This window comes from Mustelus asterias, chromosome 16 (assembly GCF_964213995.1).
Source record: "Mustelus asterias chromosome 16, sMusAst1.hap1.1, whole genome shotgun sequence".
Taxonomy (NCBI): domain Eukaryota; kingdom Metazoa; phylum Chordata; class Chondrichthyes; order Carcharhiniformes; family Triakidae; genus Mustelus; species Mustelus asterias.
In genome coordinates, this window is record NC_135816.1 from 79,375,643 (window position 1) to 79,391,490 (window position 15,848).

The window sequence follows — 15,848 nt, forward strand, 5'->3', positions numbered from 1 at the left end:
GTGTTTACTGAGAAGCCAGGAGAGGGTGAGAATAACAGTGTTACTGAGAGCCAGAGAGGGTGAGAATACAGTGTTACTGAGAGCCAGAGAGGGTGAGAATACAGTGTTACTGAGAGCCAGAGAGGGTGAGAATACAGTGTTACTGAGAGCCAGAGAGGGTGAGAATACAGTGTTACTGAGAGCCGGAGAGGGTGAGAATACAGTGTTACTGAGAGCCAGAGAGGGTGAGAATACAGTGTTACTGAGAGCCAGAGAGGGTGAGAATACAGTGTTACTGAGAGCCAGAGAGGGTGAGAATACAGTGTTACTGAGAGCCGGAGAGGGTGAGAATACAGTGTTACTGAGAGCCGGAGAGGGTGAGAATACAGTGTTACTGAGAGCCAGAGAGGGTGAGAATACAGTGTTACTGAGAGCCGGAGAGGGTGAGAATACAGTGTTACTGAGAGCCAGAGAGGGTGAGAATACAGTGTTACTGAGAGCCAGAGAGGGTGAGAATACAGTGTTACTGAGAGCCAGAGAGGGTGAGAATACAGTGTTACTGAGAGCCGGAGAGGGTGAGAATACAGTGTTACTGAGAGCCGGAGAGGGTGAGAATACAGTGTTACTGAGAGCCGGAGAGGGTGAGAATACAGTGTTACTGAGAGCCAGAGAGGGTGAGAATACAGTGTTACTGAGAGCCGGAGAGGGTGAGAATACAGTGTTACTGAGAGCCGGAGAGGGTGAGAATACAGTGTTACTGAGAGCCGGAGAGGGTGAGAATACAGTGTTACTGAGAGCCGAGAGGGTGAGAATACAGTGTTACTGAGAGCCGGAGAGGGTGAGAATACAGTGTTACTGAGAGCCAGGAGAGGGTGAGAATACAGTGTTACTGAGAGCCAGAGAGGGTGAGAATACAGTGTTACTGAGAGCCGGAGAGGGTGAGAATACAGTGTTACTGAGAGCCGAGAGGGTGAGAATACAGTGTTACTGAGAGCCAGAGAGGGTGAGAATACAGTGTTACTGAGAGCCAGAGAGGGTGAGAATACAGTGTTACTGAGAGCCAGAGAGGGTGAGAATACAGTGTTACTGAGAGCCAGAGAGGGTGAGAATACAGTGTTACTGAGAGCCAGAGAGGGTGAGAATACAGTGTTACTGAGAGCCAGAGAGGGTGAGAATACAGTGTTACTGAGAGCCAGAGAGGGTGAGAATACAGTGTTACTGAGAGCCAGAGAGGGTGAGAATACAGTGTTACTGAGAGCCAGAGAGGGTGAGAATACAGTGTTACTGAGAGCCAGAGAGGGTGAGAATACAGTGTTACTGAGAGCCAGAGAGGGTGAGAATACAGTGTTACTGAGAGCCAGAGAGGGTGAGAATACAGTGTTACTGAGAGCCAGAGAGGGTGAGAATACAGTGTTACTGAGAGCCAGAGAGGGTGAGAATACAGTGTTACTGAGAGCCAGAGAGGGTGAGAATACAGTGTTACTGAGAGCCAGAGAGGGTGAGAATACAGTGTTACTGAGAGCCAGAGAGGGTGAGAATACAGTGTTACTGAGAGCCAGAGAGGGTGAGAATACAGTGTTACTGAGAGCCAGAGAGGGTGAGAATACAGTGTTACTGAGAGCCGGAGAGGGTGAGAATACAGTGTTACTGAGAGCCGGAGAGGGTGAGAATACAGTGTTACTGAGAGCCAGAGAGGGTGAGAATACAGTGTTACTGAGAGCCAGAGAGGGTGAGAATACAGTGTTACTGAGAGCCGGAGAGGGTGAGAATACAGTGTTACTGAGAGCCGGAGAGGGTGAGAATACAGTGTTACTGAGAGCCAGAGAGGGTGAGAATACAGTGTTACTGAGAGCCGGAGAGGGTGAGAATACAGTGTTACTGAGAGCCGGAGAGGGTGAGAATACAGTGTTACTGAGAGCCGGAGAGGGTGAGAATACAGTGTTACTGAGAGCCGGAGAGGGTGAGAATACAGTGTTACTGAGAGCCGGAGAGGGTGAGAATACAGTGTTACTGAGAGCCAGAGATGGTGAGAATACAGTCTTACTGAGAGCCAGAGAGGGTGAGAATACAGTGTTACTGAGAGCCAGAGAGGGTGAGAATACAGTCTTACTGAGAGCCAGAGAGGGTGAGAATACAGTGTTACTGAGAGCCAGAGAGGGTGAGAATACAGTGTTACTGAGACCAGTGAGGGGTAGCGTCCTGTGTTAATGAGAGCGAGAGAGGGTGAGCATCCAGTGTTTCTGAGCCAGAGAGAGTGAGCAGCCAGTGTTTCTGAGCCAGAGAGGGTGAGCAGCCAGTGTTTCTGAGCCAGAGAGGGTGAGCAGCCAGTGTTACTGAGAGCCAGAGGGTGAGCAGCTAGTGTTACTGAGCCAGAGAGAGTGAGCAGCCAGTGTTTCTGAGCCAGAGAGGGTGAGCAGCCAGTGTTACTGAGAGCCAGAGAGGGTGAGCATCCAGTGTTTCTGAGCCAGCGAGGGTGAGCAGCCAGTGTTACTGAGAGCCAGAGAGAGTGAGTATCCAGTGTTTCTGAGCCAGCGAGGGTGAGCAGCCAGTGTTTCTGAGCCAGAGAGGGTGAGCAGCCAGTGTTTCTGAGCCAGAGAGGGTGAGCAGCCAGTGTTACTGAGAGCCAGAGAGAGTGAGTATCCAGTGTTTCTGAGCCAGCGAGGGTGAGCAGCCAGTGTTTCTGAGCCAGAGAGGGTGAGTATCCAGTGTTTCTGAGCCAGCGAGGGTGAGCAGCTAGTGTTTCTGAGCCAGAGAGAAGGTGTGCATACATTGTTGCAGAGAGCCAGCGAGGGTTAGAATGCAGTGTTACTGAGAGCGAGATGGGGTGCGCATTGAGTGTTACTGAGAGCCAGAGAGAGTGAGCATCCAGTGTTACTGAGAGCCAGAGAGGTTGAGAACAGTGGGCAGTATGTTGCACAGTGGTTAGCATGACTGCCTCACAGCGCCAGGGACCCGGGATCCCAGCTTGGGTCAATCTCTGTGTGGAGTCTGCATGTTCTCCCCGTCTTTGCCGATGTTTCATCCGGGTGATCCGGTTTCCTCCCACATTCCAAAGACATGCGGGTTAGATGCGTTGCCCCACGCCCGTGCTGCGTTGCCCCTCGCCCGTGCTGCGTTGCCCCTCGCCCGTGCTGCGTTGCCCCTCGCCCGTGCTGCGTTGCCCCTCGCCCGTGCTGCGTTGCCCCTCGCCCGTGCTGCGTTGCCCCTCGCCCGTGCTGCGTTGCCCCTCGCCCGTGCTGCGTTGCCCCTCGCCCGTGCTGCGTTGCCCCTCGCCCGTGCTGCGTTGCCCCTCGCCCGTGCTGCGTTGCCCCTCGCCCGTGCTGCGTTGCCCCTCGCCCGTGCTGCGTTGCCCCTCGCCCGTGCTGCGTTGCCCCTCGCCCGGGCTGCGTTGGCCCTCGCCCGGGCTGCGTTGGCCCTCGCCCGGGCTGCGTTGCCCCTCGCCCGGGCTGCGTTGCCCCTCGCCCGGGCTGCGTTGCCCCTCGCCCGGCCTGCGTTGCCCCTCGCCCGGGCTGCGTTGCCCCTCGCCCGGGCTGCGTTGCCCCTCGCCCGGGCTGCGTTGCCCCTCGCCCGGGCTGCGTTGCCCCTCGCCCGGGCTGCGTTGCCCCTCGCCCGGGCTGCGTTGCCCCTCGCCCGGGCTGCGTTGCCCCTCGCCCGGCCTGCGTTGCCCCTCGCCCGGCCTGCGTTGCCCCTCGCCCGGCCTGCGTTGCCCCTCGCCCGGCCTGCGTTGCCCCTCGCCCGGCCTGCGTTGCCCCTCGCCCGGCCTGCGTTGCCCCTCGCCCGGCCTGCGTTGCCCCTCGCCCGGCCTGCGTTGCCCCTCGCCCGGCCTGCGTTGCCCCTCGCCCGGCCTGCGTTGCCCCTCGCCCGGCCTGCGTTGCCCCTCGCCCGGCCTGCGTTGCCCCTCGCCCGGCCTGCGTTGCCCCTCGCCCGGCCTGCGTTGCCCCTCGCCCGGCCTGCGTTGCCCCTCGCCCGGCCTGCGTTGCCCCTCGCCCGGCCTGCGTTGCCCCTCGCCCGGCCTGCGTTGCCCCTCGCCCGGCCTGCGTTGCCCCTCGCCCGGCCTGCGTTGCCCCTCGCCCGGCCTGCGTTGCCCCTCGCCCGGCCTGCGTTGCCCCTCGCCCGGCCTGCGTTGCCCCTCGCCCGTTGCCCCTCGCCCGTCGCCCCTCGCCCGTCGCCCCTCGCCCGTCGCCCCTCGCCCGTCGCGCGTCGCCCCTCGCCCGTCGCGCGTCGCCCCTCGCCCGTCGCGCGTCGCCCCTCGCCCGTCGCGCGTCGCCCCTCGCCCGTCGCGCGTCGCCCCTCGCCCGTCGCCCCTCGCCCGTCGCGCGTCGCCCCTCGCCCGTCGCGCGTCGCCCCTCGCGCGTCGCCCCTCGCCCGTCGCGCGTCGCCCCTCGCGCCTCGCCCCTCGCCCGTCGCGCGTCGCCCCTCGCCCGTCGCCCGTCGCGCGTCGCCCCTCGCCCGTCGCCCGTCGCCCCTCGCCCGTCGCGCGTCGCCCCTCGCCCGTCGCCCCTCGCCCGTCGCCCCTCGCCCGTCGCCCGTCGCCCCTCGCCCGTCGCCCCTCGCCCGTCGCGCGTCGCCCCTCGCCCGTCGCGCGCCGCCCCTCGCCCGTCGCGCGTCGCCCCTCGCCCGTCGCGCGTCGCCCCTCGCCCCTCGCCCCTCGCCCGTCGCGCGTCGCCCCTCGCCCGTCGCGCGTCGCCCCTCGCCCGTCGCGCGTCGCCCCTCGCCCGTCGCGCGTCGCCCCTCGCCCGTCGCGCGTCGCCCCTCGCCCGTCGCGCGTCGCCCCTCGCCCGTCGCGCGTCGCCCCTCGCCCGTCGCGCGTCGCCCCTCGCCCGTCGCGCGTCGCCCCTCGCCCGTCGCGCGTCGCCCCTCGCCCGTCGCGCGTCGCCCCTCGCCCGTCGCGCGTCGCCCCTCGCGCGTCGCCCCTCGCCCGTCGCGCGTCGCCCCTCGCCCGTCGCCCCTCGCCCGTCGCGCGTCGCCCCTCGCCCGTCGCGCGTCGCCCCTCGCCCGTCGCCCGTCGCGCGTCGCCCGTCGCGCGTCGCCCCTCGCCCGTCGCGCGTCGCCCCTCGCCCGTCGCGCGTCGCCCCTCGCCCGTCGCGCGTCGCCCCTCGCGCGTCGCCCCTCGCCCGTCGCCCCTCGCCCGTCGCGCGTCGCCCCTCGCCCGTCGCGCGTCGCCCCTCGCCCATCGCGCGTCGCCCCTCGCCCGTCGCGCGTCGCCCCTCGCCCGTCGCGCGTCGCCCCTCGCCCGTCGCGCGTCGCCCCTCGCCCGTCGCGCGTCGCCCCTCGCCCGTCCTGCGTGGCCCGCCTCACCCCGTGGCCCCGGAGCCCCCCCGGCCGGAGCCCCCCCGGCCCTCGCCGCCCCCCCGGCCCGCGCCACCCCGGAGCCCCCCGGCCCGCGCCACCCCGGAGCCCGTCCTGCCGTGACCCCTCCCCCCCGCTCCCTCGTCCGGCCTCGGCCCCGTCCCCCTCCCTCTCATCCCTGGCGATGATGTGATTCATAGTGTGATCTCTCTCTCCTGTGCAGGTGGTGATGGGAAATGGAAAGGTAAGAGTAAGAAATGGCGACAGATGCTGCAGTTTCCCCACATCAGCCTCTGTGAGGAGCTGAGGCAGCTCATTGGTGAGTCTCATCCCCGACTGGTGAACTGGCGATTTATTTTTGTAGTGAAGCAAACTGACCGCAAAACCTCAATCTATAATCCTGATATTTCTGCTGGAGTGTGTACTGACTGCTGCATTGAAAAACTGTTCCTCTTAGCTGATGGTACACGTAATCGGGGACACCAATTTATTGTGTACACCACTGGTTTCGAACCGGCGTGCCACGGCCTATTGGTGTTTGCAGGAATCATGCAAGTGTGCCACAGACTGCTGCGGGAATGCTAGGTTCGGAGACCTGTGTCTCCAAGCCCTGACTTAAGAAAGGGCAGGTTGAATCCCTGAATCTTCAGGCAGCTCTCTCTCTCTCTCTTTCTTTGTCTGTCTGTTTCTCCCTCCCCCCACCGTGGGCACCATGGTGGCACAATGGTTAGCACTGCTGCTTCACAACACCAAGATCCTGGGTTTAATTCCGGCCTCGGGTGACTGTGTGGATTTTGCATATTCTCCCCGTGTCTGCGTGGGTTTCCTCCGGGTGCCCCGGTTTCCTCCCACAGCCCAAGGATTGCGGATTAGGTAGATTGACTGTGCTAAGTGTGTGGGGTTACAAGGATAGGGTGGTGGGTTGCTCTTTCAGAGTCAGTGCAGACCCGATGGGTCAAATGGCCTTTTCTGCACTGTCGGGATTCTGTGACATTTGAAACTTGTTGTTCAGTTCCTGCCATTTACTGTCACTATGGGAACTCGTCTCCCTTTTGCCAGTCCTGGGCTGAGAGAGAAAACTATTGTAAGTTTCTGCTTCTGATACCCACACAGCGCTTTTTCTATGAAGAACAAATAACACTAAAAAGGTGATGCTGTGGGACACTGACTGGGTTATTTTCTTGCAAAATGTGCAGAGTTGAGTTCCTCCAATCCTGCCCTGGTTTCCCCATCCATATGTTTTTGTCCCATTCCTTGTGAAGTTGGGCCCTTCCCAAATTTAGTCCTGTGCTGGAGAATTTCATAAAACTCATTTCTAACTAACGGAAGATAATGGACCATTTGAAAACGAAGCAGGGATGTGTTTGGTATAAATGGGTTTGACACAGGAATTCCAAATGTGTCCTTCCAAATGTATTAGTGGGACTGGTAGCGGGACATGGCCCAGACCACTGATGGCAGCTGTTTGTCAGGTCAGTTGAAATTGCCCAAACATCCTGAGCTTCATGTACATAATTCCACTTTGAAATGCAATGAGAAACCGCAATGGGGCTTTTGATTAGTCACTGTATTTCCTACCTGGTGTTTTACAACTTCTAAGATGTGACCATGAATTCCTCATTGGAATGTTTTGCAAATGATATATGGCTAAACCAGAGCTACTGGGAGCAGTGCTGATATGGTTTGGGCTTGGTGATCTCCCTCTCTATGCACGACCGAGGGGCTGCTCAACACACCCAGGGATTACCCACCATTGTTTGTTACATTGCTGGACAATTAGAGCATTCTCCTTATGGCAAGATTTCCCAATCACCCTTCCACTCCGTTAGTTCCCATTAATTGTTCTGCTCCCTATGTCCTCTTCCCTGGTTCAATAATTCATTTAGCACTTTCACTGCCTAATAACACCCAGTTCTGATTGGAGAATAGCACTCGAAAACAGTTTTCTCCATCCACAGATAATGCTTGTCCTGGTAAGTGTCTGCAGCATTGGCTGATCTTGTTTTTTTTATATCAAGTTACTTAACAAGAACATTAATGAGCCATAGAGGTTTGTTTCTTTAGACTGGATTGGAGTTTCAGATGAGAACATTTTGTATCTATGCATGAAGAATAATTTTAGTTCCTCATCTGCCCTTGAATATTTCTCTGATGGAGGGTTAGCCCACTTAACATACAGACTTTGGATGTAAAGGATTCTGGAACAGGCCACAGGATGAGGGTGCTCCAAAACAGATCCAAGTAATGTGAGGACTCTGTCCAATTCGGAGCGTTTCTGATCTCTGACCCCCAGATCGGCTAATTCCCAATCGTGGGTGTTTCCAAACACCAGAGGATTTCTCCTCATTTTTTAAAATTTAATTCATTTGTGGGACATGGGTGTCACTGGCTGGCCAGCATTTATTGATGTGCCTCCTGGACTCAGAAACAGGAAGGGCGCAGTCACTATGTTGGGGGTGTACTACAGGCCCCCCAACAGCCCAAGGGAAATGGAAGAACGGATAAGTCAGGAGATACTGGATAGGTGCAGGAAAAATAGGGTTGTTGTAGTGGGGACTTCAATTTCCCTGGTATAGACTGGAAATCGCTGAGAGCAGGGACTCTGAATGGGGAGGAATTTGTAAAATGCGTACAGGAGGGTTCTTTGGAACATTATGTAGGTAGCCCGACTAGAGAGGGGGCTATACTGGACCTCGTACTGGGGAATGAGCCCGGTCAGGTCTTCAAAGTTTCGGTAGGGGAACATGTGGCAAATAGTGACCACAATTCTGTTAGCTTTAGGATAGTGATGGAAAAGGATGAGTGCTGTCCCAAGGGTAAGGTGTTGGATTGGGGGACGGCTAACTTTAGTGGGATTAGGCAGAAATTGGCAGCTCTTGATTGGGAGAGGCTGTTTGAGGGTAAATCCACATCTGGCATGTGGGAGTCTTTTAAGGAACAGTTGTTAGGGCTACAGGACAGGCATGTGCCTGTTAAAAAGAAGGATAGGAAGGGTAGGATTCGAGAACCGTGGATAACCAGGGAAATTGAGGGACTGGTCAAAAAGAAAAGAGAGGCGTATGTTAGGTCCAGGCAGCTAAAAACGGAGGGAGCTCTGGAGGAGTACAAAGAAAGTAGGAAACAACTCAAACGGGGAATTAGAAGGGCAAAAAGGGGTCACGAAATGTTCTTGGCAGACAGGATTAAGGAGAATCCCAAGGCATTTTATTCATACGTTAGGAACAAAAGGGTTGTCAGGGAAAAAAATCGGACCTCTCAGGGACAAAAGTGGGGAATTATGCTTGAAGCCCAAAGAAGCAGGGGAGATCCTAAATGAATACTTTGCGTCGGTATTCACAAAGGAGAGGGATGTGTTGACAGGGAGTGTCTCGGAGGGGAGTGTTGAACCGTTGGAGAAAATCTCCATTACAAAGGAGGAAGTGTTAGGTTTGTTAGAGAATTTAAAGACCGACAAATCCCCAGGGCCTGATGGAATCTATCCAAGGCTGCTCAGGGAGACGAGAGATGAAATCGCTGGGCCTCTGACGCAAATCTTTGTCTCGTCACTGGACACAGGTGAGGTCCCAGAGGATTGGAAGATAGCTAATTTGGTCCCGTTATTTAAGAAGGGTAGGAAGGATAACCCGGGAAATTATAGGCCGGTGAGCTTGACATCCGTGGTGGGGAAGTTGTTGGAGAAGATTCTTAGAGATAGGATGTATGCGCATTTAGAAAGGAATAAACTCATTAACGATAGTCAGCATGGTTTTGAGAGAGGGAGGTCATGCCTCACTAACCTGGTGGAGTTTTTTTGAAGAAGTGACCAAAATGGTTGACGAGGGAAGGGCCGTGGATGTCGTCTATATGGACTTTAGTAAAGCATTTGACAAAGTCCCTCATGGTAGGCTGGTGAAAAAGGTTGGATCTCATGGGATAAAGGGGGAGGTGGCTAGATGGGTGGAGAACTGGCTTGGCCACAGAAGACAGAGGGTGGTAGTGGAAGGGTCTTTTTCCGGCTGGAGGCCTGTGACGAGTGGTGTTCCGCAGGGCTTTGTATTGGGACCTCTGCTGTTTGTGATTTATATAAATGATCTGGAAGAAGGTGTAACTGGGGTGATCAGTAAGTTTGCGGACGACACAAAATTGGCAGGACTTGCAGATAGTGAGGAGCATTGTCAGAAGCTACAGAAGGATATAGATAGGCTGGAAATTTGGGCAAAGAAATGGCAGATGGAGTTCAATCCTGATAAATGCGAAGTGATGCATTTTGGTAGAAATAATGTAGGGAGGAGCTATACGATAAATGGCAGAACCATAAAGGGTGTAGATACGCAGAGGGACCTGGGTGTGCAGGTCCACAGATCCTTGAACGTCACAGGTGGAGAAGGTGGTGAAGAAGGCATATGGCATGCTTGCCTTTATAGGACGGGGCATAGAGTATAAAAGTTGGGGTCTGATGTTGCAGATGTATAGAACGTTGGTTCGGCCACATCTGGAATACTGCGTCCAGTTCTTGTCGACACACTACCAGAAGGATGTGGAGGCTTTGGAGAGAGTACAGAGGAGGTTTACCAGGATGTTACCTGGTATGGAGGGGCTTAGTTATGAGGAGAGATTGGGTAAACTGGGGTTGTTCTCCCTGGAAAGACGGAGGATGAGGGGAGACTTAATAGAGGTGTATAAAATTATGAAAGGCATAGATAGGGTGAACGGTGGGAAGCTTTTCCCCAGGTCGGTGGTGACGTTCACGAGGGGTCATAGGTTCAAGGTGAAGGGGGGGGAGGTTTAACACAGATATCAGAAGGACATATTTTACACAGAGGGTGGTGGGGGCCTGGAATGCGCTGCCAGGCAAGGTGGTGGAGGCGGACACACTGGGAACGTTTAAGACTTATCTCGACAGCCATATGAACGGAGTGGGAATGGAGGGATACAAAAGAATGGTCTAGTTTGGACCAGGGAGCGGCGCGGGCTTGGAGGGCCGAAGGGCCTGTTCCTGTGCTGTATTGTTCTTTGTTCTTCTTTGTTCTTTGTGGAGATGCCGGCGTTGGACTGGGGTAAACACAGTAAGAGTTTTAACAACACCAGGTTAAAGTCCAACAGGTTCATTTGGTAGCAAATGCCATTAGCTTTCGGAGCACTGCTCCTTCGTCAGATGGAGTGGATACGACCCACGGGCACTCAGCCTCTGATCTTCAGGTAAGCGTTCTCCAAGGCGGCCTTCACGACACGACAGCGCAGAGTCACTGAGCAGAGACTGATAGCCAAGTTCCGCATACACGGCCTAAACCGGGATGTTGGATTTATGTCACATTATCAGTAACCCCCACAGCTTGCCTCCTTGGCTTGCAGAATTTCACTGGCTGTTCTGTCTGGAGACAATACACATCTCTTTAACCTGTGTTGAATGCTCCCTCCACCCACATTGTCTGTACATTTAAGACCTGGTTGGCTGTAGAGATTCGCATTCTAATCAGTATTCTGTAACTTGATTTTGTGTCTCTGTGCCCTGTTTGAGAGCAGATATCCACTCCATCTGATGAAGGAGCAGCGCTCCGAAAGCTCATGGTATTTGCTACCAAATAAACCTGTTGGACTTTAACCTGGTGTTGTTAAAACTCTTACAGCATTTATTACCCATCCCTAGTCACCCTTGAACTGAATGGCTTGCTCGGCCATTTCTGAGGGCAAGAACAAAGAAAATTACAGCACAGGAACAGGCCCTTCGGCCCTCCAAGCCTGCACCAACCATGCTGCCCGACTTAACTAAAGCCCCCTACCCTTCCGGGGACCATATCCCTCTATTCCCATCCTATTCATGTATTTGTCAAGACATCTCTTAAAAGTCACTACCGTATCCACTTCTACTACCTCTCCTGGCAACGAGTTCCAGGCATCCACTACTCTGTGTAAAAAAAAAAAATCTGCCTCGTACATCTCCTTTAAACCTTGCCCCTCGCACCTTAAACCTATGCCCCCTAGTAATTGACTCTTCTGTCCTGGGAAAAAGCTTCTGACTATCCACTCTGTCCATGCCTCTCATAATCTTGTAGACTTCTATCAGGTCGCCCCTCAACCTCCGTCGCTCCAGTGAGAACAAACCAAGTTTCTTCAACCTCTCCTCCTAGCTAATGCCCTCCATACCAGGCAACATCCTGGTAAATCTTTTCTGTACCCTCTCCAAAGCCTCCACATCCTTCTGGAAGTGTGGCTACTAGAATTGAACACTATATTCCAACTGCGGCCTAAGGTTCTATAAAGCTGCACCATGACTTGCCAATTTTTAAACTCAATGCCCCGGCCAATGAAGGCAAGCATGCCCTATGCCTTCTTGACTACCTTCTCCATCTGCATTGCCACTTTCAGTGACCTGTGTACCTGTACACCCAGATCCTTCTGCCTATCAATACTCTGAAGTGTTCTGCCATTTACTGTCTGTATTCGACCTTCCAAAATGCATTACCTCACATTTGTCCAGATTAACCTCCATCTGCCATCTCTCCGCCCAAGTCGCCAACCGATCTACATCCTGCTGTATCCTCTGATGGTCCTCATCGCTATCCACAAATCCACCAACCTTTTTATTGTCCGCAAACTTACTAATCAAACCAATTACGTTTTCCCCAAAATCATTTGTATATATTACAAATAGCAAAGGTCCCAGCACTGATCCCTGAGGAACACCACTTGTCACAGCCCTCCATTCAGAAACGCACCCTTCCACTGCTACCCTCTGTCTTCTTTGACTGAGCCAGTTTTGAATCCACCTTGCCAGCTCACCTCTGATCCCATGCGACTTCACCTTCTGCACCAGTCTGCCATGAGCGACCTTGTCAAAGGCTTTACTGAAGTCCATGTAGACAACATCCACTGACCTACCCACATCAATCATCTTCATCACTTCCTCGAAAAACTCGATCAAGTTCGTGAGACACGACCTCCCCTTCACAAAACCAATGTTTTGAGTCAATCACATTGTTGTGGATCTGGAGTCACCTGTAGGCCAGACCAGGCAAGGACGGCAGATTTCCTTCCCTAAAGAACATTAGTGAACCAGATGGGTTTTTCCGACAATCGACATGGTTGTCAGCAGATTCTTAATTCCAGATTTTTTTAATTGAATTCAAATTCCACCATCTGCCATGGTGGGATTTGAACCCAGGTCCTCAGAGATTAATAGTCTAGTGATAATACGAGTGGTACCACTAGGCTATCTCCTCGTCCCTGGTGGGATGGCCCACGGCCTACTGTTCAATACCCAAACTCGAAAGCAGGAGAGGGACGTAAATTCTGGTCTTTCCCAGGCAAAGTGACATGATGCAAATCTGGGTTATAAGAGAGGATAGAGAGAGACTGCTCTCAGAGGCAGACCCAGGAGCCAATCACCATTATCAGTAAGATGCTGCACACACTATTTCCTTCGTTTATGAACCTTCACATTGAGGAATGCAAACTTTAAAAAACTGAAAACAATTAAAACCTTTAATGGCAAGCACTTTTAAATTGTGTACATTTTGAATAAAAATTATGAATTTCACATACAAATGGCGATAATACTTCCATTAAAAACTTGTACTCATGAAAATTGCATTCAATTGTGTCTTAACGTTCTTTTATGAGCTTTTAGAGATAAAAGGCTTTTGCTCCAGGACAGCTCAGTTGGAGAATACTGGAGGTGTGCCTCATTTTTATAGTACGCTGTGACAGGTTGGGAACCACTAACGCACGGTATTTTTAACCATTCTGCCATAATTAGTGTCATTAGACATTTTCCTGTCTGTTACTTTAGTCAACTCTTTAAGAATTGAACTCTAAGGGAGATCCCCAGCCGTTGGTCAGCTTTTCTGTATTTTGTAACTGACACTGTTACGAGCTGTTCATGATGAAATCTGCACCTTACTTCCGTACAGGATGTGACTCTGTAAACCACAGCAAGCTGCAGCAGGAGTCAGAATAAACTGCATGCTGCTCAGGAAACCAGAACAACCAATGATCATCAGGCAGTCAGATAGTACACAGGCAGTGGGCAGCATGTGACAGGGACGTGCGTGTGTGCGCATGTGTGTACGTCGGGGACGGGACTATGTGTGCGTGTCAGGGGGCGGTGTATATGATCAAAATGAATGGCATAGCAGGCCCGAAGAGTCAAATGTCTTACTTCTATTTTCTATGCTTCTATAGAGAGCAAACTGATCAGCAAGTTTGCGGATGACACGAAGATGGCTGGACTTGCGGATAGCGATGAGCATTGTCGGGCAATACAGCAGGATATAGATAGGCTGGAAAATTGGGCGGAGAGGTGGCAGATGGAATTTAATCCAGATAAATGCGAAGTGATGCATTTTGGAAGAAATAATGTAGGGAGGAGTTATACAATAAATGGCAGGGCCATCAGGAGTATAGAAACACAGAGGGACCTAGGTGTGCAAGTCCACAAACCCTTGAAGGTGGCAACACAGGTGGAGAAGGTGGTGAAGAAGGCATATGGTATGCTTGCCTTTATAGGACGGGGTATAGAGTATAAAAGCTGGAGTCTGATGATGCAGCTGTATAGAACGTTGCATTTGGAGTACTGCGTCCAGTTCTGGTCGCCGCTGCATTTGGAGTACTGCGTCCAGTTCTGGTCGCCGCACTACCAGAAGGACGTGGAGGCGTTAGAGAGAGTGCAGAGAAGGTTTACCAGGATGTTGCCTGCTATGGAGAGTCTTAGCTATGAGGAGAGATTGGGTAAACTGTGGTTGTTCTCCCTGGAAAGACGAAGAATGAGGGGAGATCTAATAGAGGTGTACAAGATTATGAAGGGGATAGATAGGGTGAACGGTGGGAAGCTTTTTCCCAGATCAGAAGTGATGATCACGAGGGGTCACGGGCTCAAGGTGAGAGGGGCGAAATATAACTCAGATATTAGAGGGATGTTTTTTACACAGAGGGTGGTGGGGGCCTGGAATGCGCTGCCAAGTAGGGTGGTGGAGGCAGACACGCTGACATCGTTTAAAACTTACCTGGATAGTCACATGAGCAGCCTGGGAATGGAGGGATACAAATGATTGGTCTAGTTGGACCAAGGAGCGGCACAGGCTTGGAGGGCCGAAGGGCCTGTTTCCTGTGCTGTACTGTTCTTTGTTCTTTGATAGAAGGCAGAGAGTTGAGATAAGAGGGTCATCTTCAGTGTGGCAGCCTGTAACTTGTGGAGTACCACAGGGATCAGGGCTAAACCCACAATTATTTGCAATATATATTAATGTTTTAGATGAGGGAAGTGAATGTACTTACTATTGCCAAGTTTGCGAATGACCAAAAAAAAAGTGGGAAGCCAAGTGGTGAGGATGACAGAGTTTACAGAGGAATATAGACAGGTTAAGTGAATGGGCAAAAACTTGGCAGATGGAAAATAATGTAGAAAAATAGACCTTAAGACCATAAGACATAGGAGCAGAATTAGGCCACTCGGCCCATCGAGTCTGCTCCGCCGTTCAATCATGGCTGATGTTTTTCTCAACCCCATTCTCCTGCCTTTTCCCCATAACCCCTGACCCCCTTATTAATCAAGAACCTATCTATCTCTGTCTTAAAGACACTCAGTGACCTGGCCTCCACAGCCTTCTGCGGCAAAGAGTTCCACAGATTCACCACTCTCTGGCTGAAGAAATTCCTCCTCATCTCTGTTTTAAAGGATTGTCCCTTTAGGCTGATGTTGTACCTTCTGGTTCTAGTTTTTCCTACGAGTGGAAACATCCTCTCCACATCCACTCTATCCAGGCCTCGCAGTATCCTGTAAGTTTCAATAAGATCCCCCCTCATCCTTCTAAACTCCAACGAGTACCGATCCAGAGTCCTCAACCGTTCCTCATACGACAAGCTCTTCATTCCAGGGATCATTCTGGTGAACCTCCTCTGGACTCTTTCCAAGGCCAGCACGTCCTTCCTTAGATATGGGGCCCACAATACTGCAAATGGGATCTGACCAGGGCCTTATACAGCCTCAGAAGTACACCCCTGCTCTTGTATTCTAGCCCTCTTGACATGAATGCTACCATTGTATTTACCTTCCTAACTGCCGACTGAACCTGCACATTAACCTTGAGAATCTTGAACAATGACTCCCAAATCCCTTTGTGTTTCCCAAGCATTTTCCCATTTAGAAAATAGTCTATGCCTCCATTCCTCCTTCCAAAGTGCATAACCTCACACTTTCCCACATTGTATTCCATCTGCCACTTCTTTGCCCACTCTCCTAACCTGTCCACTTCCTTCTGCAGCCCCCCTGCTTCCTCAATACTATCTGTCCCTCTACATATCTTTGTATCATCTGCAAACTTAGCAACAGTGCCTTCAGTTCCTTCCTCCAAATCGTTAATGTATAGTGTGAAAAGTTGTGGTCCCAGCACTGACCCCTGAGGCACACCACTAGTCACCGGCTGCCATCCTGAAAAATGTGAAGTTATGTGTTTTGGTAGGAAGGATAAAGGAGCTGAATATTATTTAATGGAGAAAGACTGCAGAAAGCTGCAGTACATGTACATATGGGGACCTTGTGCATAAATCAGAAAAGGTAGCATTCAAGTTCAGCAGGTGACTGGGAAGGCAAATGGAATATTGAC

At 52.8% G+C, this 15,848-nt stretch overlaps 1 protein-coding gene across 4 annotated transcripts in view; it reads left to right on the forward strand.

Annotated features, from left to right (window-relative positions):
- Positions 1–2,114: 2,114 nt before the first annotated feature.
- The window catches only part of LOC144505264 (G protein-coupled receptor kinase 6-like), a 226,085-nt gene continuing 212,351 nt past the window's right edge, over positions 2,115–15,848 (forward strand). For all 4 annotated transcript variants that reach the window (XM_078231310.1, XM_078231311.1, XM_078231313.1 and 1 more), the window contains exons 1-2: positions 2,115–2,137; positions 5,492–5,587. In XM_078231310.1, coding sequence (XP_078087436.1) covers positions 5,536–5,587 — 52 coding nt within the window. In that variant the 5' untranslated portion in view covers positions 2,115–2,137; positions 5,492–5,535. The remainder of the gene's footprint in view (positions 2,138–5,491; positions 5,588–15,848) is intronic.